At 33.8% G+C, this 22,829-nt stretch overlaps 1 protein-coding gene across 5 annotated transcripts in view; it reads right to left on the bottom strand.

Moving 5' to 3' along the window:
• LOC124538647 (RNA-binding protein Pasilla) overlaps positions 1-21,788 on the bottom strand; it is a 52,130-nt gene extending 30,342 nt beyond the window's left edge. For 4 of the 5 annotated variants that reach the window (XM_047115775.1, XM_047115777.1, XM_047115779.1 and 1 more), the window contains exons 1-2: positions 21,397-21,788; positions 20,916-20,978 (exon numbers count right to left, since the gene is read on the bottom strand). In XM_047115775.1, coding sequence (XP_046971731.1) covers positions 20,916-20,978; positions 21,397-21,514 — 181 coding nt within the window. In that variant the 5' untranslated portion in view covers positions 21,515-21,788. The remainder of the gene's footprint in view (positions 1-20,915; positions 20,979-21,396) is intronic. The other variant, XM_047115778.1, reaches the window with a different exon arrangement.
• Positions 21,789-22,829: the final 1,041 nt, after the last annotated feature.

Genomic DNA, 22,829 nt, shown 5'->3' with positions numbered 1-22,829 from the left:
TATTTACAACGGGAAATGTAGAAACATCAACAGCTACCAGAGCAACGGTGAGAAATATGACAAATAAATCAAAAGATGACACATGAACAACAAAATATCATCTTAAATACAATCCCTTTACAGGAAACTTTTAAAATAATGGATCAAGACAACGTAGAATCCAAATACGACCCAAGAAAATTCTTTGACAACGACCTAGAAACAGACTGTTAAAATAAAAAAGATAACTCGAGCAATTGTCAATAGAGCTTTGGGGACATTCTGAGCATCAAAGAAAAAAATTACTTAATATAAAATATAATTTCCAATCTTATCTCTTATTCGCTTATCATTAAATGTTACACGAAGAGATAACATTTTATAACGTTTAAAACATTTTCATCTTTCTGATTATTCGTTATTAAATAAACCAAACATTTGCTATATGACATTTAATATTGGACTAGATAATGGAAATACAATTTCTACAAGAGAGTAGGTTTACTGAAGACGTTAACTCTATTTACTTGAACCGAATCAGATTAAATAAACATTTCATAATTACGTCTTTAAGCCGTCTATTTTCTGTATAATAATTACTTATCTAATCTTTAGTTTAAGAAAATTAAACACATCGTTAAATAATTTATTCATATAACTTATTCAAAACTAAAGTATAAGTTGCCAGTTATTCTAAAAATTATAAAAAAAATCCACCCAACAAAACAAAGTTGTTTTGTTAAGAATTATATTACTTAAAGGATATTTCCAGCGTTGCAATAGAAGACGTTAATTATGATTTATAAGAGCAGAGACAAATGATACAGGAGGGGTTTCAAGGAGACACGGACGCGTTTTATAAAGCTACTACATCTCTTATTCGTATAAAACATCCGGTTAGCGTCGAGACGGTATGTCTAGCTTTAATTAAAAAAATCTCTTCTGTATTTTCCCTATTGTTTATTTTTCTGGCAATATTTACTATTGAGCGTCTGAATGTGGGATAGCTGGCGTAGTAGTGGCGTACATTTGAATACAAACAAGTTCTGATTTCAATTCTCCGCTGTTTACGCAACGCCAATATGGATGAGAATAAATATTCATTCTTTGTTCTGCAAATTAGAGCATGCTAGCTTTTTGGGACGTTGCCTTTTACAGACGACTTTTTTAAAAAGTGCTTTAAACATCAGTCAAAAGCACTGCGCATTATTTAAAAAAACTACCCATTGAAAAAATATTTCAAACAGTCCACATGAAAGACATACTGAGGTAAAAAATAAAACACAAATAGTTTGTATAAAATGGAGTTCATTGATCAATTCCGTTGGGGAACAAAGTCAAATAGATGTTGTTGACCCAATAACGAGTAAATATGGAGCAGTGGATAGACAAGGACACAAAGGCACCTACGTCCGCGGCACAATTGAATCGCATCCCACGGCCGCATCTCATTTGGCCTCATTTCAAACGGAGCGTATCCTACACCTGCCATTTGACGTGGCGAACTTCCGACAAGTCATTGCAATTTCATAAAAATACTGCACTAGATATCACCAATAACATGAATCTTCAAATATTTTGCGTTCCTAAAGCCGTTTAAAAATTGAATGACCTTGGAAAACATCACCACCTCTTTGGTTCCCAAGTTACAACTAATGTAAATTAACTATTTTATATGTCAAGGACGAAAGTAAAGCTAAGTGATCAGGTTTTAATGAGTTAATTTTATTTAGTGAAATGTTAATTTACTTTAAACACGAAGTTTCGGAACGACGCGACCGCAAAAATAATTACTAAAAAGAACTATACGAAACAAGACAAGTACATTTTCGAGTAAACATGAATAATAACGAAAATGTTTGTCGCGTCAAATATTCTCGGTAATATGTTTGCAGTGAAGCAATTTACCCGTTGTCGTTATTGGAGTTGTATAACCGTGCATCGGACGTGTGCAGTTAGTCCACATTACACGAGCGATTAAATAATCGATGCATGGAAAGGTCAATGGAGAATTCTTTTAAACGATAGTCACTGTGCCGGTAATTAACGGTAACTTTTTAAATTATGGCATAGTCCAGCATTGAGCTTCAGTCTATACAAATAAGAAATACAATAAATTTTGGCACCTTTTAATTCTCCGTTGTTCAAGCAATCGTTTATTAGTATTAGTTGTTATAGCTTTAGTGCTATCAATAAAACGTCAGTGCAGAGTACAAATTATTCAAGACATAAGTTATTTATGTTTTCGATAATAATTAAGGTCGATTTACAACTACTGGACTCAGAGGTCGAACAATAATGGTTTTGGGCACCAAATTACGGTATTACAATGATCCGTAAACAATGTAAATATGTATACCCTAATTGAGTCCGATTGACGTACCGATTTAACTTGAGGTCATGAACTTTGGCTAAATATTATTCATTCTGAAAGCATAAATTCCTTCCGAGAAATTCCAATTCGCTTGCGATTAAATATCAATTCCTAGACCGTTGAAAACAATGTGTAGCGCAAATATGAAACAATCATCAAAAAAAATACAAGAAACAATTTGCCTAGTCATGCAAATATTGAATTATTTTGCGTTAAAGGACCACAACATTAAAATGTTTGAGCGGATTATAGTTAAGTATGTGTATTCTCGAAATTTCTTTAGTCTGGTTTCTTAGTAATTTGCGTTCGACTTCAGCAAACAATATTCCATATGCTTTCCATAATCTTGTAATGCAAACACGTGTAACGCTTTGTAATACACTGCAGGCTTTAGCATAACGCACTAATGCGTTAGTATGTAATATTATCAACGATTCATGAAGGTCGTTCACTAAAACATCTTGTTGATGTCAAGAGCGAGCTATACCTTTCAAAGCTCTTGCTACGAGGTCTCGACTTCAAATTACGAAATCCCTTTTTCTTGAAACTCAGAACGAAAGTACGTACAATCTAGTAACATAATACTATCAAATAAAGTTTATAATAATCCGTAAAATATTTGTAAATTTATATAGATGATCAAATAAGCTTCAGTAATTTTCATAGAAGATACAATATACATTTATGACAAAGAGTAGGTACTGAATTCCATGCCGATTTATTCAGTAGGAGGATATTCCATACCGATGGCAGCTTTAAATTAAAAATATCATGTCAAATGACAATTTGAGATTGCTTTGCGATTTGAATAAAATATGTCTTTGCTTTTTATTTATCCAATCTGTGGTTGAGGACTTTCTTATTCATTGTGAAACGTTATCGTCGGTCTTTGAAACAAAAAAGGACGTTCGAAGCTGAATGCTGTATTGGATTGGTCATCAGGGTCAAGTGGACGATCAAACATTTCTATAGCATACATTCAACTACCCTTACATTGAAATCAACCCTCAGTACTTCAAAGGTTCGCTGAAGGATATCTCTCATTAAAATAAATTCTTATACACTTTATATTCGTAAATGTATTCTATTTTTAAATCGTATATAATATAAATTTCTGTTCTGACAGAATAAAAAATACTACTGGGTAAGTTGCCGGTTTTTCTCGGTAGTCGACATTCCGAACTGATGCGTTGGTGGCATATATTTGTTAATCGTAGGATTACGATTTCAAAGTGTTTAAAAGAGCATGTTATATTAATAGAGCATTTTCATATATTATTTGTGATATATAGTAACGAATCTTTTTTCTGTACATGACGACATCTGTGGTCAAGTAGTGTGTACACCGGTTTTCACGGTTACCCCACCTCCGAGGTCCTGGGTTCGAACCCCGTTTGAGTCGATGTAGAAAAATTTTATTGGTTTTCTTTACTGTCTTGGGTCTGGGTGTTTGTTGGGTCGTGGTTACTTCTGATTTTCTATAACACAAGTGCTTTAGCTACTTACATTAGGATCAGAGTAATGTATGTGATGTTGTCCAATATTTATTTATGTTCGCTATTTGTGTACTCTGTGCGATGAGGTAAAGATGTTTAGCAGATGTACCTCAGCTTCTCCTAATGCATCAATCGAGGTCACTTCTTAAATGGGTCGTCAAAGTCAAGAGCGAGACGTACCTTCCACTGAAGGGTCCTCACTTTTGTCACGGAATAACATGAGACAATATATCTCGTGTCTATGAAGAATCTTTTGTTATACCGTCTGACCTCGTCCATACAATTTCACTATACACGATATACATAAACATATACATACGCGCCGTTAGGCTGACCTGATTTCCAGATTAAATAAATTATCGCCGATTAATTTGCGTTAGCTAATTACTAGCGATTCTTGAATAAGTTGTAGTTTTATCAACGTGTCGGTCTGTATCGTGAAATATTTTATTGACAAGATCGATATCGGTAGACATTATCAATATTAATGAATATAAAAACACAAATTCCTAAACTGGTTCGAATGATATGATGAATTATTATTTAATGGAATTCTGTATTTGAACTTTACGGATTATTGATTTGAGTTAGTTTCGGATGTTTCTTCTGTGTGTTCGTTCGTCACAGCCTATGTTTAGCATATAAGCAGTGACTCTATTATGACCGTCTAACATTTTCAGACTTTGACGGCTAAAGTTAATTAAATAGATAACATTAAAATTTAGAAGGGCCGACATGAAAAAACAATCGCCGACACGCAGACGAGAAGATGACCGATCAATACAAATCTTTTTTAATTTTTCATTTTCCACCAACGAATTCACTTCGAAAATCACCTGTGAAATGTTAAAGACACACGGTGATATGATTGATGCGTGGTCTTTAAATGTTATGTCAATCTCCTCATATAATATCCTGAGATTTCACGATCGTTTTCAACGATGAGTTTCGAGTTTATTCTTGCAGAATAAGCTCTACATGTTTAAAGACGATTATAAAATAATACAATATGTCAATGATATTAATCTTAACTATAATCACAAAGGGAATAAATCATTAATGTCATAAATTATTTATGAACAAAATAACTAAGCACAATAACAATTACATCACGTCACTAGGATCGCAAGCCGACCTTTACTTACAGGACAATAATTGTGTTGATTCAATTTACAGTTTTTAAAATAATTGAGACTTAAAAGTATTTTATTAATTCGAAAGTCTATGATAGTTTCTGCGAAATTAGTGGTAAGAGTCCTGAACTGATGGCCCTTGTCCGGGGTAGTGATACTAAAAGATGGTAGCCCTAAATGAATCCATACTTCGTATTAGTCACGGTCAACGGAAATTGTATGACTCTTGTATGTTTTAATTGCATTATGAAGAAGAAAAATATATAAATTATCCTCACTCTATTAGTTACGACTAGGCCTACGATAGTTACTTATGATTAAGACATCGACTTAAATAGAAGTACAAAGTCGAAGTCTGCACGACTAGACTACGTAAAAACTACATTGTTATAAGACTTCTTCTTCTGTATTTTCTGGGTCACTATTATCGATTTCAGTTAGGTTAGGATTATAGATTACACGGGTGGACAGAAGGAGGTTATCAATATGGCATTATACATTTTTATGTGTTATTAACGCGATATCTTTGACGATTACAAATGCGTGATTATATCATAATAATTTATTTTTAACAAAGGTTGTAAATTTTCCTCTGTAAGTAATACATTTTATCAAAAACTAGATGTTATGATGTCGAAATTCTTTTTTTTCACGCCATTCGATCGTTCTGCTACAGCCATATATCGCTAAATAACAAAATAATCCTTCTAAACATCCTATATTTGCATAATAATCCGTGCCCGCTGGCACGAGGGAAAGCGAACAGATTAATTGAAAATTACACCTACGTCGCTCAGCCGACCGACAGCGATGATTTTTCAGCTCAATGAGACGCGAATTATTTTTATTTGGCAAATTCCCACCAAATCGATGAAAAGCAGAAACATTAAGCGGTCATTGGCCTCGTGTTTAACGTGATCTAGTGCGCCATTTTTTTTCTTCCAACCTGTATTTATTGTTACATACATGAAACGTACAATGAATTTGTATTGAGATTTTTCAGTACTAATATGAAAGTTAATAGTGTAAACAATATTTTCGATAAAGCGTTACATATTGAACTTTAGTAGCGCACCGGATTGGAGCTTACCCCACCACTTTTTTCAAAGGTATATCGGTCGATACACGTGTGACATATTTTAATTGACACATTTAGATTCTCTCTTGATTAATATACCATCAAAATTTAGTACTGCAGGAATTTTGAACGCCTACAATCCTGTTCAGACTCACGTCGTGTCACTAGTCTATTTTGTCCCATCAATTTACACTATAAAGTTATACTCGAATATTCCAGCAACATAATTGCTTTTCCTAGTTTCGTCGAGTCGGATAAAAATGGAGACATTACCGGTCTTGTCTAAGATCTAGTAATTAATTCTAGGATCAAATACTTAGCTCCTCGACGGTCCGGACTAATGGTCTAATTAATCTTAGCGAAGAATTTTCGGTCTAGACATAAAATATATCGGGGTAGTGGGACGCATTATTAATGACTACACGAAAGGATATCAGTGTACTCTGAACCTACGTTATAAACTTGAGAATTTTTACTTCAAATTCAACGAAATAATTTCGTAGACGTTCCGAATAAAAGTAAGTTAGTATTCGTCAGCGAAGGCTTGAAAGGGAAATTATAAACCGGGCTTCGTGCGTCAAGTTGACTGTTCGGTAAATACATTTCTGAATTTCTTCAGAAGCGTGGAAGTTTAATTACAATGACACCGGTTCCTCTGAGATAAACAAAAGTCCAAAATTGGGGCGTTGGAATTTAGCGCGAACTTTTATTTAAATTAGAAATATTAAAAACAATTAAAATTGAAAAGTGATTTTAAGTAATGATATATATTTACGAGTAGTCATTTTCCATTATCGAATATATACTTAACCAAAATATATATATTTGTTTGAATAACGTTAACTGATCCTAAAATAGGTACGTGGAATAAACGTCATACGGAAATTATTTTATTTTAAATTTAAACGTCTAAAATATTCACTAACGTCACACTTAGATTACAGTAATACAAATACCAGAATATCCACACAAAGTACACATCCGTGGGGTTGCCGCTGTAAAAAATTCAGCAATAACATTAAACGGAGGAGCTCAAGTCATCTACATGAAAATAAAATGTCGCCCGAATTTTCGACAATGCGCTTACAAGCGGCGCAATTTCTTAAGCTGAAAGAATTCCGCTGACATTATGATTTTCCTTCCGTGAGAACTTAAACAGGGAACTATAGAACTCGCTATAAAGGAATATATTATTATGTAATTGTTATTGTTTGCAGCACGCAGAAAGCTAAGAGGTGATCCAGTGGCTAGAAAAACGCGGATCTTAACCGAAGAATGTGATGTTTTTTTTTGGCATAGGTGGCAAACGAGCAGGAGGCTCACCTGATGGAAAGTGACTACCACCGCCCATGGACATCTGCAACACCAGGGGTCTTGCAGGGGCGTTGCTGATGGTACCCTCCTAGGGTAATGTCACCAAATTCTGCACAACCATGTTTTGGGGGAGAGGGATTTCAAAACCAATGAAAACATTAAATTTTATGTACGTAATAAGTTTCTACAATTCATCTTGTGCTCAGATTTGATAGGAAACATTGTGAGGAAATCCTTTTCAAAAAGGGGCGTAGGCTTCAAGCTCAGCAGTGGGACTTTTTAATTAAACAACTATACTTAGCAACACTGTCTATTTGACAGTTATTTTAGTTTTTTATTGTAAAGTATATCTACAATAAAGATTTTCAATACAGCTGACATAGGATTTTCAATATGTATATGTTATATTTTTAAAAATATCGCGTCATATCGCCCACGACGCGGTCACTCGCCACCCCGCGCCCCGGGTTATCGGGTAACCGACGATCACGGAACTCGCTAATAGACGAAGCGCAGCTGTCACGTCATACTATATGACATATTCGAATAGTGGCCGTGTGTTTGTTTAATGACATGTATAGTGTATACTCACGAGGAGCTGAGATGGCCCAATGGTGAGAACGCGTGCATCTTAACCGATGATTGCGGGTTCAAAGTATAGGCAATGGCAAGGCAAGCACCACTATATATAAGTGCTTAATTTGTGTTTATAATTCATCTTGTGCTCGGCGGTGAAGGAAAACATCGTGAGGAAACCTGCATGATTTTAATTTTATCGAAATTCTGCCACATGTGCATTCCACCAGCCCGCATTGGAACAGCGTGGTGGAATATGTTCCAAACCCTCTCCTTAATGGAAGAGGAGGCCTTATCTCAGCAGTGGGAAATGTACAGGCTGTTACATTACTTTACTTTTATACTCACGAGGGGTGAGTGTTAGAGGTCCACTACAAACCATCGAAACTGTTAAATTTGTTCAATTACCACTTAATACATATAAAAATCTTACTAAAAGGCAATTAGTAATTAAATTTTATTACTCGATAAAATAAAATAATACTTTTTTGGATTGAACTGCTTGGATTAAACTTGGGTTCCATCGCAGGACTATCCAAAACAATAGCCTAACTTAATTATTAATTAGATTTTATTTAATTATCTTCTCGCTTTCCAATTCCAATACGGAGGTAGACTTAAAGTTACTATTGTAAAGTTATTTTTTATAAATAATTTAATTTGTAGCGTGACGCTTGTTACTTTTATTTATTCACGAAATATATTCTACTGATAAGACCTGTACAAACTTAATCTAACTATAAAATGTAAACGTCCATTTAAATTACGTTCGTATAAATTAATTCGAAACGGACGACGATTGGTTATAGAGATTAGATTATATAAAATTGTTGACGCTATTTATAACTCGTACGAAATATTGATAATAATAAATCGCAAACGCAATCTTATCACAAATGTATAAAACTAGCTGTTACGAGCGCGGCTCGGCTGGCCATTAAATTTAAAATAGGGGATCGAATGCATTCGAATAAAAAAATAATAACTATCTACGGACAATTCCGAGTCTATTGGTGACATTCTTAAATCAAACGTACAATCAGAGTAAGAAAACCTTCTTCAGTTTTCAAATTAATTTCTTTATCAAGTCTTTAACTCTTAGTACCTTTTGTATCTAAACATCAAATTATTACAACGCAATATGTCATTCTCGATTCGTAAAGCAGATTATCGCTCATACTGTCCACACGAAAATAGATCTTAAGGTGACGAAACTTTTCTTACCTCGACTGTACAATGATTGACGCAAAAAAAGTCATAATATAAACATTCAAAATCAAAATATTCCCCATACAAGTAAAATCATTAAAAACATTATTAAAACTTAATTTAAATTCCAAACGACTACCGGTACGGTATGTTGTCCGTAACCGGCAAGAAACTGTTTTAAACTATTTTTTCCACCAATTCACTGAAGTATGTTAATTAAATTAAATTGCGCTTGCGACTCGTTGTATCGATTCAACCCGCAGGCTGACGCAGTGCAGCGCCCGCTTTGGCACGGCCTCCTGGACCCGACCTGCGCCCGTAACATTACCCAAATGCTGTATTCATTACAGTCGATGCAGTGATCCGCGTATTAATTACCACTTGTCTGAGTGACCGATGATCGTGCTGAGCTAAAATGTATTTACGTCCACAGCGTGACTGATTTTTAGGATATTTTCAATCTATATTTTTTTAATCTATTTCGTAATATACGTAGAAGCAAAGCATCCCTACTAATATTTAATTACACTTAATTAACATTATATAAATGTTATATGGAGTATGCACATGGCAATTGGTAAATTAAAAAATGTTTCCTACGAGGCAATTTGTGGCAGTCTGATCAGCTTCCTACATATCAAAACATTGTATAAAACAAAGTCTATGTCCCTATGTATGCTTAGATCTTTCAAATTACGCAACGGATTTTTATGCCTTTTTGTTTAATAGATACAGTAATTCAAAAGGAAAGTTTTTGTATATAATATGGACAATATACAGAATCAAGAAAAAATCTGTACTATATTTAGTATCCGCATGGCACCCGTGCGACCCGTATTTTATATGATATATTCATTTATCAAGGAATGATTTATCGCGAATATTATTCTAAGATTTTATTAATACATTTTCTCCATCCCTCCTTTTCAATTACACTAAACAACAAACAATATTCTACGTGACGCGTTCAGCACCATACAAATGTAACAGGAAAATTATTCTGCAACGGCTGCCATACAATTTCATACATATACAATGAAGGCGAACAATAATAATTAAAGATTATTATACTCGCTATGCAGAGTGGTCAGAGCACGTGAATCTTAATCAAAGATTGCGTGTTCAAACTCGATTAGCAAAACTGTTTTTGGGTGTAGCACTGAGAAAATGTATTTGCTATACATTTTATTTTATATAATATATTTATCTTTATTATAATACTATTCATGACATTCATTTTAAATGGTAACAATATATATATATATATATATAGTTATGAATATTATTAAAAAGTACTTTCGACGGAGCGATTTTATCGTCGAATGGTTAAAATTATCCATCCTTAAAATAGGTTAGCACGTAGCGCGTTATGATAACGCAATATTGTGCTATATTTTAATATTTCCTTATCTCTTATCGACGTAACCCTTCGCCTGCAGGGTGTCGCAATGCGCCCCGCATTGGCACGGCCTCATGTACCCCACTTTACACTGACCGCTTAGCCGAGCTTGATCGATGTCTACTCGACTAGATAAGATTGCCGACATTAATACAGTCCATGCAAGGCAATCCAGCCTTGAAATTTACCTTAAAAATGCTGCCATTCCAGACCGAGGTTTGGCATTCCAATGATACTACTTAGAATAAAAACGTCATCTTTTCAACTATTACATTTTTCTATTTCGTTTTCCTGGCATCGATCGTCACTCGTATGCTATTCGGATGGCGTAACTTCAACATTTCCTTGGCACGATCGGATGGCGTCATTTATAATCTGATATATTTTATTGTACCGGAAGTTATCAAAAATACCTACTCACAAAAATGTATGATCGATATTACCATTTCATTATTTACAAACTTACTTTTAAATTACATTACGTAATCAGTTTTCGTCATATGGCACGCGTTTGAATTAAGCCGCCAGCCCACAGTGGCGCACGGACGCTTAGCGCGTGTAATTATCTTCGATATATACAAGAATATATTACGGGCACCCACACCGACGTCCCACGCGCTGTTATGTCAATATATGTTGCGGCTGAGCATGGCCGTGCGCTGTTGTGGGATGTCGACTTCTGTCCAATTACTGTATTTCTTTTATAGTCGTTTTATCTCGACTAAGTAAACAAATTCTTTGGAACATAAATAAACTTTGAACATAGTCTATTAGTAAACATTAAAGTAGATTGTAAAAACAATAATTAAAGCTGAATGAATCGGGATTTTTATTTTACGATTATAGAGCACGCCGCTTCGCTTCGGGGGGTGCTATAATGTTACTAACTAGAAGTATTATTATATTATAATTTGAAACAAAATATTAACGTCATATTGTTAAAAAGATAGAGCCGTTATATTTGCGTTCAATTAGGTCCACTCGTTACGCTATATTTACAATGTTTAGCAATTTATATATTACATAAAAACCACTCACTGAATAATCAGGAAATTTCAGAAACTTGAAATTTGGTAGGTAGATTCCTTACAGGGTGTAGACATCCGCTAATTTTACGATGCTGTGGAGTTTCGTAAAATTAGCGGATACCATACCCCTAGGGGGCTTGTAGTATTTTTGTTTTATAAATTTTGCGAGGGTAAAGCAGTAGATTCAGTGAGTTAATTAGAGTTAGCTATATTTATAGATCAGAGAATCCCAAGTCTTAATAAATCGGCCATGTGTCTTTGCAAAGTAAAATATGTGTGATACAAAACCGTGTATGTTACTAACGAAGAAATTTGAAGGAAAATCTTTAGATGTAAACAATCCGTCCGCGTCTTAAAGAAAGTCCCAGAAAGCCTACGCCGCTGAAAACTCCCGACAGAACAACGTGAATTATTCCACAAGGGAATCTTTTAAAATACTAATTGGGACAGTTCAAAAGAGAGAAATTCACTTTTTCTCGCGTGATTTTTTAACGAAAAACACTAAAATATAATAGAACAAAAGCCATTCATTCGTTACACGGTTTCGTTTTCTTAAATGATTAAAAACGTCGCAAAACTTCAACTCCGGTTGATACTTTTCAATGGAATGGCTATTTCATCTTCAATTTTAAAATGCCGTCCCAGAATTTCGCATTCTCTTTTATTATGCGACACTAAATCATTTCCCCTCGGGAGACCATTATGTTGGCACAAAAGATTCCTAGTTTCGTAGGAGGTCAAAGCATTATGCTCAAATCATAATCAGGTCATGTGAGTTAATGAAGACGCTCCGTTTTCCGCACTCGGTGAAGCGCAATCGAGGAATATTTACAGCCATTGTTAAGAGATATATCCATGTTGCAGAGACTTGGTTTGGTGGGCAGATTGTAAAGTTGCCCTCTAAGCCCTGCCCAGTCCTGGGTTCAAATGACGTGTATTGGGACGTACGTAAAGGCATTGATCTTGCAGAATAGATTTGCCATTACATCATATTATGAAAGTGTTCCTATATCTTGAGCATACACTTTTGAACAATTTTACAGTGATTTGCTAGTTTTCCCTTTAATATCCCGAGAAAACAACAAAATCGTCATCATAATTAATCCTGAAGCCAAAAACTTTTATTTGAAAATGTTGTAAATGCTACAGACAAGGCATAAAGGTGGACGTAAAAAGATTTCCTGTGAAGAATATGAACAGTACAGAAAAGCATATTAAAAAATATATTTGACATTACTCTTAAAAAGTATCTTATCCCTGGTTGAGCTTCGTGAGAACCCGTTATATCCCGAATAAAAATCATAGGGTCAGTTCTAAAGGCTATTTTAAATAATATAAGATACTACATACATTTTTCTTCATCGTTATGTTTACTCACAGCATTCACGGGATTTTAATGAGCACCTACTCAACCCCACGTAACCCAACCTTCGAAATAAATTGAACCAATCAATAGGGCGTACAAATGAAGGAAATGACATAAGACCTTGTAGATTTGAGTTAAATATTTAATACGAGGGATTCATCGGGGGTATTGATTAATTTAACCTTTAAAGAAATATCCTTATAAAATATTTACAGAATTATAGAGAACTGTCTATATTTTATCAATACAAAAACTTGTAATGTAGCAAAAATGTTTTGCAAAACGCACCCTAGATTGGACAGCGATCCCTAGACATAGCTAGAGCTAGGTCACCTCACGTGTCCTATATTTTTAAAGCGCGCAATGTACGCCCACAAACAGCGCAAATCGAAGGAAATGGGTCATGCATGATTGCGCATAAGAACGATAACTCTGATGTACAGTTTATCAAAGTCAGTTATCGACGTAATGCTGTCCGAAAGGCACAAGTCACGAGCCCCTCCCATATGCCCGAAAAACAACCTAACCGCATTGCACCAAAACCGATGGAATTGTTACACGTTAGATCGATCCCAAAGAAATTTTTCGTTACAACGATTCACAGTATGAAGCGAACTTCTGTATTCCCTGGTAACTAAATCCAACGTGTAAAGAGTTCAAAGATTAGGTGCTTGAAGTATATTATGTAGTTAAATGTAAACAGTATTTAAACGAACCAATGAAGAGTAAAGACCATATTGTTTTAACTAAGCATTGAAACTCAGTTATTAAACATTCAGTTTTACGATATGTTGATAGTCACGATTACGAAATAAGAAAAGGTAGTCGTAAGCGAATTCAAGTGAAGTTTACTCAAAGCATTTGATCGCCTGTTACGGACCAGCGCCAACGTCCAAGTAAACACGTCCTGAAGGTGCAAGCCTAAACAAACAGAACTCCCAAATGGGCTTCGCGCTAGCCACTCATTACGAGGATTGCTATGCATTTACATTAAAGTTCCATCCACCTTAATGCGTCCGAGGGTAACTCTGTTTGTACCATTATGTTTAACTGTGAACCACATTTAGGATCACGGCTGATAAAACAATTTTGCATAGCGTTGTTTTCTTCGCAGGCATTCATGAACACGTTAAAATTACAAATGCTATATACAAAGAACTTTTAAGTCCATAAAATTAAATAACTGTTGAGAAATACTCATTATAAAGCAACGTAGTAATCGAATACAAACGAGCAAAGTTGTTGTACGTATATAAAAATTAATCCCAATTCCGAAATTTCTGGCGAAGGCTGCCAAATGTGTCACAGTTCACGTAAGCAGCTCGGAAAACGAAAATTTGATACAAATCTTGGCAAAACAATAAATCATAGTTAGAATAACCTACAACTGAATAATATAGCGTAACTACGGTCAATACCATAAAAATCGAAAGTCCTAGAGTACTACTGTTTCCACTCGTGTTGAATGTTAATTAGCGTTTTGTCTGCTTCATGCTGTGAGAGGTCGCTTTCGGGGAACAAAGGTTCTATCTATATCTATGTATGCGGAAGGAAAAATACAAATAAGTCACGTTTCGCCCGTACGCGACCCGAGTTGATAAATCAATATTTCCCACTTTCTCTGAAACATTTCGTTTTTTTTTTTTGGATTATTTTGTAAATAACGTTAATTTTGACGAACAAATCAAATTTATTCGTATAAGATCCGCAAGAAGTTTCATTTTAAGGTTTGTTCTCAAGTTCTTGACTTAAAATCAACAAGAAGTTTGTTTCTTTTCAAAACAAAACAAGGGCTGTTGCGAACTCCCTCAACTTGAGGAATTTCACTTCCGAATGTTTTATCTGGAGTAAATAATTGTTTTTCAAACCTCTTTGATACAACAATTCGAATAACTTTAAGCGGACTGATGAGAGAATGAGAGAAATTTCTTTATAATAACTTTAAATGCCATACGTGTTGTTAAAGCGAAAAAGAAAATAAATAACGATAAAGACCATAACACAAGATACCACATAGAATAACAGAGAAAAAAATCTGGGTTCTGGAAAAGTGCCTATTTTAAGGCCTAAAAACTAGTACATCAGGCTCTTCGTCTAATTGGACTGTTTGAAGCGCAAGCCCCTTTTCCGTTGAAAACTCGTTTGAGTAAAAACATCAGTTTCTTTTTACTGAGAATTTTTTAGGTTCAGTAATTCGGTAAGGGATTTCTCGTGTTTGTGCCTCTGTATTACAGACTTGGGTGAATATAAATCACGGTCTACCACTTAAAAACTTTTTGCACGATGAAGATAGATATATATTCATATTCAAAGAATATTGATAAACATAAAAATATATCTACAATTTTTTCTAACCCAAAACTGATTTCATTCCCCGTTAGATTAGAAGTATTAACAATATAGTTTGCTGCTCATTTACAAATATCATTTAGAACATCCAATAAATCGTTATACATATATTATTTGTCCATTATTCAAAATATTAACATAGCTATTCATTTAAAACGTTTGCATTTTTATCAATAACGTCCATTACTATCGTAACTACTGATAATGCATTCATTGTTTCTTCGTCAATAATCAACCTAAGAACAATATTATGCGAAAGGACATAGTCCTTAGGTTTCATATTTTTAAGGATCTTATTTGTTTATCAATTTATTGTACATGTGACTTTTTAGAACGTTTAACAATAAATGGGTACTTTTGCACCGTCATTGTATTGTAAAACGATTAGATAGAATAAATTACATTATGTAAGTATCAATACACGGCCGTCATTTTCCTTATAAAATAGATTTTCGTGTTTTTATAACATGTAAACTTAAATACATTAATTTGTTATTCAATATATTCTTCATAGCAACAATTAATTTACCGTCTATGTTAATTTTTGGGTGCTTTTAATGATGGTTGGATCCAATCCGTGCCAGTCACTTCAATTGTCTATTCTATTCAAGTTTAGTAACAAAGCTTTTCATTGTTGTATACCAATGTGGAGGGTAGGTATAAGTACTAACGGCTTTTCCTATAAATATGTATTATATAGGGGATGAGTTGAACTAAATTTTAATATATGCGTTATATAATACATCAATTTCTGTGTTATATAACATAATCATTATCAAATGCTCACATACTTTTCTTCTCTAAACAAGAAAATTATGTCAAAACTGAATTGTCATTAATTAAATTAGTGAAATTTACGAGTAAGCATGACACCACAAAACACAGGAAAGCAAAATTCACGCTGATAATAATTGGTTAAAAATATGTTTTTAAATATAAAATGATTCGTTGTCAATTACTACGAGAATCATCGACGAACCCGGAAACACATGTCTAAGTGCACAATAGAAGGCAAGTGTTTGCTCTGAGTTAGGAAGCAGTCTCGAGATAACGACCGTATTTGTTAGTCTGATACATACGAGTATATGATAACAAGATATCACAAATTGCTTTATAATACATCGATATCTTGAGATAAGTATCGTTCGTATTATGTACTATTAGATAAGAATAGTACATGTGTCGCTAGACGCCTGATCTGATAGAACAATACGTGAAATATATCAAATATCTAAAACTAAGCGATCCGATAGATAGATCAACAAATACTAAAAGCAAATAAAAGGTCTTTCTTCAAATTTCTGAGCTATTATGTCAAATTCTTAAATAAAAGTTATGGTCAGACCGAAGTTTTCAACGCCTCAGTCGTCTGACCCATTTAGAACTTCTGTAGTCTACATTTAGTGTAAATGGAACTTCTTTAAAGCGAACGAGTTAGGAATTTTTCTTCGTTTATAAAAAGCCATAAAGGGTTAAACGCTTTTCAATTCAAAACCAGAACCTCGTTAGCTAAGAAAATACCTTTAAATACCTCTTAAAATGGGAGAACATTTTCGAAAGAAACTGGGCACATCTATTAATTTAAACGCAAGATAAATTGAAGATAAAATAGGAGAATTCGTTTTGTTAAGTTGTTTTTCGAATTCGAAATGGACCCTTAACACGGTTATCAGAGGAGACAAGAGCAGAGATGGATCAGCGCGAGACGAATGTTTTATTCTACGGGTTTAATATAAGCGGTAGAGATTGTAATGAGTGACAGCAACGCTTTACTTTATCCGTCCCTAAAACTTGAAAGAAGAAAAAGGTTTTGTTTGGTGGTTTCTGCTTTTACAAGAAACCCTTAATATTACTCCCGTGATCAATTAGAAATTAGATAAACGAAAAGAGAACATTATTTTCAAATGGAATTGGGGTCTTTGGGTATAAATCTACTACCAGTTTCAGTGGTAGTGACTTCTGTATTATTTGTGGTATTGTTAGACAATAAGATTTATTTTAATATTTTCAGTATTTCATTTAAAATAACGATATTATTATAAAAAATGAGTAGTGTATAAGTCTTCCTTGTAATTCTAGCGTCAGAAAATCTTATAGTTTTTTATCTAAAACGAGGTTACCCGGTGTTGGTCCAAAGATCATTGAAATAAAGAAGTTTCAGTCTGTAAAATATCCACCGTTGGGGAACAGACTCCTTTCCACATGAGGTCTTTTTCCACAAGATTTGGAGCTGTGTTTTATCAGAAACAATTTTAGATTTCGTCAATTAAGCAGACGAAAACTCGACGGTGCTTACTCAAATTTCTCGTCAACATCGAGATAAAAAATCCATGAAAAAATTGGTTATCGTCCAAATGCCGAACTGCAAATCGAGGATAGCCAGAGTGCTGCATGATTCTCTATTCGCGTGTGACGTGCGCTAATGACGCACAAATAGCTGAAGCTACAAAGTAATTGCATCGATTTTACCAACACTTTGTTAACTTTGATGAGGAAACCATTTTTAGTATAGCGTCGAAGGCGCAAATCTTTATATGAGTGTAACTTACGGATATACCAACTGAGTGTTTTGATTATTGATAACCTCTATTACAAAACTGGACATAAGAACATTTATTAAAAATAATGTAAATCTAAACGATAAAGAATCTGCGGAGAAACGTTCTCCAAATTAAATAACTTTTCAGCAGCTTGTGTCATGTGTATTTCTAAAATGTACGATTCTCTGAAAACAATTTGAGGGTGTCAAGACTGGTCTGAATCAGATGAAACGTTTTTCATGCAGCCTTTGTTGTTCCGTGATTAACACTTTTTCAGAGCTGTGAAGTTTCCGTTAAGACACTTTTAAAACAAGAATTTTAACAATAACGAATCCATAATTTGATTTGCTTATGAGGATGGGGATCGTGATGTCCTGGTTTCTTATCCCAGGTCAAGACAGGATTTTCGGTCAAATCTAGAATTTAGCAATTTTAAAATGCAATACGATAAACAAAGGGCTTTGGAAAGCATGTAATAGCGTCGTTCCATAAACTGGACTCTTTTCGATCGTATCAGAACTGCCCCATGGTATTACGAGCACATCGCGTATACATTTGTACCAATAATTTGTCTCCTCAGTGGGTTTAGGCGCCGTAGCTAAATCGGTCAGGCGGACATCATTATATAAGTAAATTAGGCGCTCCGTAATTCAATACTAATTAAGTTATTAGTGACATTTATGAAGCGTTTTTTTTTAAATAATTACGATATCGTTAACGAGCTGTTGCTCTTAATGATAATTGCTAACGACTGTATTGTCATTATTTACGTCGTTACAAAAACATTCGAAGCAATTATTAAATTGATTTTATTTGAATATTCTGTTATTGAATTAGAATTATATTTCAATTTTAATGAGTGTTCTTTTAATGAGATTTACAGAAACGTCATATGCAAATTACTTTTTTTACGATATTTAAGACATTTTATTTTACAAGACTCTTTTAGGAACATGATTTAAATGAATATTTTTGACTATATACGTATCCATATAGCTCATCAAAGTAATATATTTATGACAAACAGACGAACATACACAGTGATAATCTATGAACTATAAATATTCAAACATGCATTTCAGTTCCTTTTTATATTAATATTAGTTGTTTCTATCATTATTTTTACGGTAAGTATTACTGAATTAATTATATTAAAGATCTATTCGTACCATCGAGAGCAGGTTTAAATGTAATAACGCAGGTATTTGAACAAATTTTATGTAGACGTCAAATTTTAAGAGGTGAGATTTATACGGATAAAATAGGTCAACTTTTATGCGACTAAAAATATGTGTTTTATTAAAGTCTCGTTTGGTTTTACTACTCTCGTCAGCTAGCCTGCCTACAATCGGTACCAACTTTGAAGAATTAACGTGTGTGAGTAAAGACACAGGGTATCGAATATTTTAGTCCTATATCATTATAAAATGGGGGTCACTTGTCGTGTGGGCAATAGCCCACCTGCCTTTTATAACGAAAAAGCGAAAATCCATTCTCTGATTATACCTATATCTTAATACATATAGTGTGCAAGTATTGCATTGTATTGTAAAGTAATATTTACAACGAACGAGCAATACAATATAACTATGAAATTAATTCCACAGATAAGATAAAACTATTAACAAACAAACAACGTACAATCTACAGTTTCCTCTATTCTATATTTAAAAATGCATACTGTGATGTACAGCCTCATTAATGTAAACTATTTGTTTATTTACTTAAAAATTCGGAAATACACGATTCTATAAATATTTATAAACGCATTGCTTCAAATTAATTATTTTGCCTAATGTTGCATTTATTTTGATGGGATATCTACGACGATTAAATACTTTTTATTAATACATACAACTACTAAGAGTTACATCTAAAATATTGTTGATTCAACAATTAACATAGTCCATGACAATATTTGTCATTTAATTACTAACATCCTTGACATTTAACGTGAGAATTATGATGCACCAACGGACAAGACAGTGACATCAATTAATCTTACAAAGAAAAATTAATAAAATGTTTTACAGAGTCCATTCAGAGTGTTGAATAACCAACCGCATCCACGCTCATAAATAACAATGGAATGTCTATTTTATTAATAAATCCTCTTTTCCCAAAACAAACCAAAATAACCTCTATTACACAATGTAAGCATTACATTCTTACAATCTCGGCTACAGTTTGACAACACATCCATCAACCTTGGAATTATTCATAACAACGACAAGATATACCCAACTCTAAGATTTTGGCTGTTAAGTTGAAAATAACATTAGAAAGACAGATATCCGACACTGACCTTGCCATCATCGGGTAAGTCGCCTTCAAATATAACATCTATAATCATTATTTACTTAATAATATATTACAACTAAATTTCATAAATGATACATTGATACCGTGCCAGTCTAATACCTAAATACGGTGAGACATTATTAAATAAAGTCAATGGATAGATTATGCAAATAATGTTAATTTTCCTGTAGGTTAGTTGAGATGACTTTCAAATAATAAATAAAGCAAATAAAAGCGATCAGATACGAAATAAAATTTCAAGAAGAGAGTATTGCGATGATCCTAATAGTAATGTTGAAGATCTGTACATTTAGGTGATGATCACACCAACGATGCAACGACTAAGCCATGAGTGGGTCGGTGTGAGGCTAAGTACAGGCTCACAACATCGAGGCAATGTTTACTGTGCAATGGAGATTGACGGTAAACGCTAACGTCTACGCCAGCTCATTCTGCTGATGGCTCACTGTGTATAGTACACGCAAATGTTAATAATTTAAACCAGCACTGAATAAACTTGATAAAAGAAAGTTTACAACATAGATATCTATCATTTTCAATTTTGAAACAGCTTAAATGCTTGGTTTTCCTTATTTTAGTTTGCATATGGAATGATGGTCTCTAAAGAGCTAGAGTCAGAGAGCTGGTGATGAACTGGTGATCAGTGAGCATCAGCGAGGAGATGAGCATGAGCGCTTGCGCGCGTGAGGCATGCGCGCCACCAAAATCCACAAAGCCGATGAGGAGCGAACATAATTACTGTGACGACTCACCGAAATGAGACGTTATATTGCCATGGCCGTTAGCCAGTGGCAAGGCCGTCACCAAGTCTTGAACTAAAAAACAACCACTCACTTTTAACATTGCATTCAATTAAATAATATATTACATACAAAATAGCGCGCGCTTATCGACGCCTCCGATAAACCTTAATTTTAATGTTCACTTTTATCGAGAATCATACTTGTTTGTCGTAGCAGAACTTATTAGCTATATTTTAGATTGTTCGATCATATTAAGTTAATTTTTACAATATTTAGACATATTACACTCGTAATCGTTATATTATTGTCATTAAATAGGTCAAACTGATAACAGCGACGTAACATTCTGATAAGAATCTTGTTGGTGACCGTATAGGTATGTATTACATTTACATAGCAGGGTCGACTCGCTGTGTCAATGTTAACTTTACTTGCCAAATACGCAATCGAGTAAAAACAAAGTGACCACTGCAGGTGTACAGGTACTTACCGGAGCTAAAGTGCGACCTCTTGACGTCCCCATTTTCTGAGTCTCCATCGAGGGGTCGTTTTCTGGAGTCCGTGATTTCCGGACTGGGGCAAGTATCCATTCCTGTGTCAGCGGCCATGTTGAATTTCAGGGCAATACTATAAACTTCTCTAGCATAATTCCCATTACGTAATTGCTTCAGAATGCGTATAATGATACTGCACTATACATTATAAATAAATAATCGAATACACTTAACACTTAAACGACTAAAACTAACGAAATTTAAATTTTGAATGGTCTAATTATTAAAATATAAGAAGAGAAGTGACACTATAGTTATTACGTCTAAATGTAATGTGAACGTTTGTCGATACTGCTCTGCGGCTGTTGTGTATGGCGCATACTCAGAGTGAACTTATCTGCAGTTGTTTTTTCGTTGCGTTGGCAGCGCTGGACTTTGACAGCAACCAGCTGATTACTTTAGTGATGCGCAATGTTCCTCAATCTAAATTATTTTTTCTACATAATATCAAATGTAAAAAATTGTAATAAATACGAATAAATTAATAAAATAAGAAAATAATTTTATTTATTCTTTAATAACAAATACAATTGTGTGTGAGATGCTGTAGCTCAAACTAGCACTACCATGTACTAAAGGTTAAAAAGAGAGAACATTTTGTAAATTTATATAATATATGAGAATTTTAGTAAACTTTAAATTAAAAATAATTTATTTATCTTACAATACCTCCTTGCTTTTATTTCAGAGTTTGTGTTTCATTTGTACTGTTTGCTTTATTTTGCATTTTTAGAATCGTATTGAGTTAAATATATTTATATTTAAAAGTACAATTGTAATTGCTTATGAAATATGATTATACTTTATTTATGATTTTTTTTTATTTAAAAAAAAACTCTGACATAATAATAAATTAGAATAAAAAAAACTAAAACTTTAAATAACTTTATACTTTACATCACTATAAATAAAAAAACTCGCAAGGTCGTTCGTTGCTTATCCAATCAGAAATCGTAGCTAACTTCGCACTAGTGAAACTAGTTTTTGCGCCACTACTTTTTGTCCTAAAATAATACATGGGTCATGTAATCAAGCATTATTAATCATACAAATAAAAAAATTATGCTTCCTTCAGCGGTAAAAATTCGATAAAAAAATTTGAATACAGTTAGTTTATTTCACTTTAAGCAAAACCTAAAATATATTTAAAACGAACTCATATCCTTCAATTTCAAATATGGCGCGAAGTCATCTTCGCCACCTACATAACTATTAGCTTGTACAGGGCAAAGTAGGTCAAGGTAGTGTCTATAGCTTTCTCTGTCGCACGCAAATAGCGCATTGCTGGCTGGATTCAGCACTATTGAAAAAAATTATAAATGGGCCATTCAGCAAAGATTGCTTTAAATTGGCCTGTATACTATTTAAC

The sequence above is a fragment of the Vanessa cardui genome, chromosome 20, assembly GCF_905220365.1.
Source record: "Vanessa cardui chromosome 20, ilVanCard2.1, whole genome shotgun sequence".
In the NCBI taxonomy this organism is placed as follows: Eukaryota; Metazoa; Arthropoda; class Insecta; order Lepidoptera; family Nymphalidae; genus Vanessa; species Vanessa cardui.
This window is presented reverse-complemented; position numbering and strand designations above follow the sequence as displayed.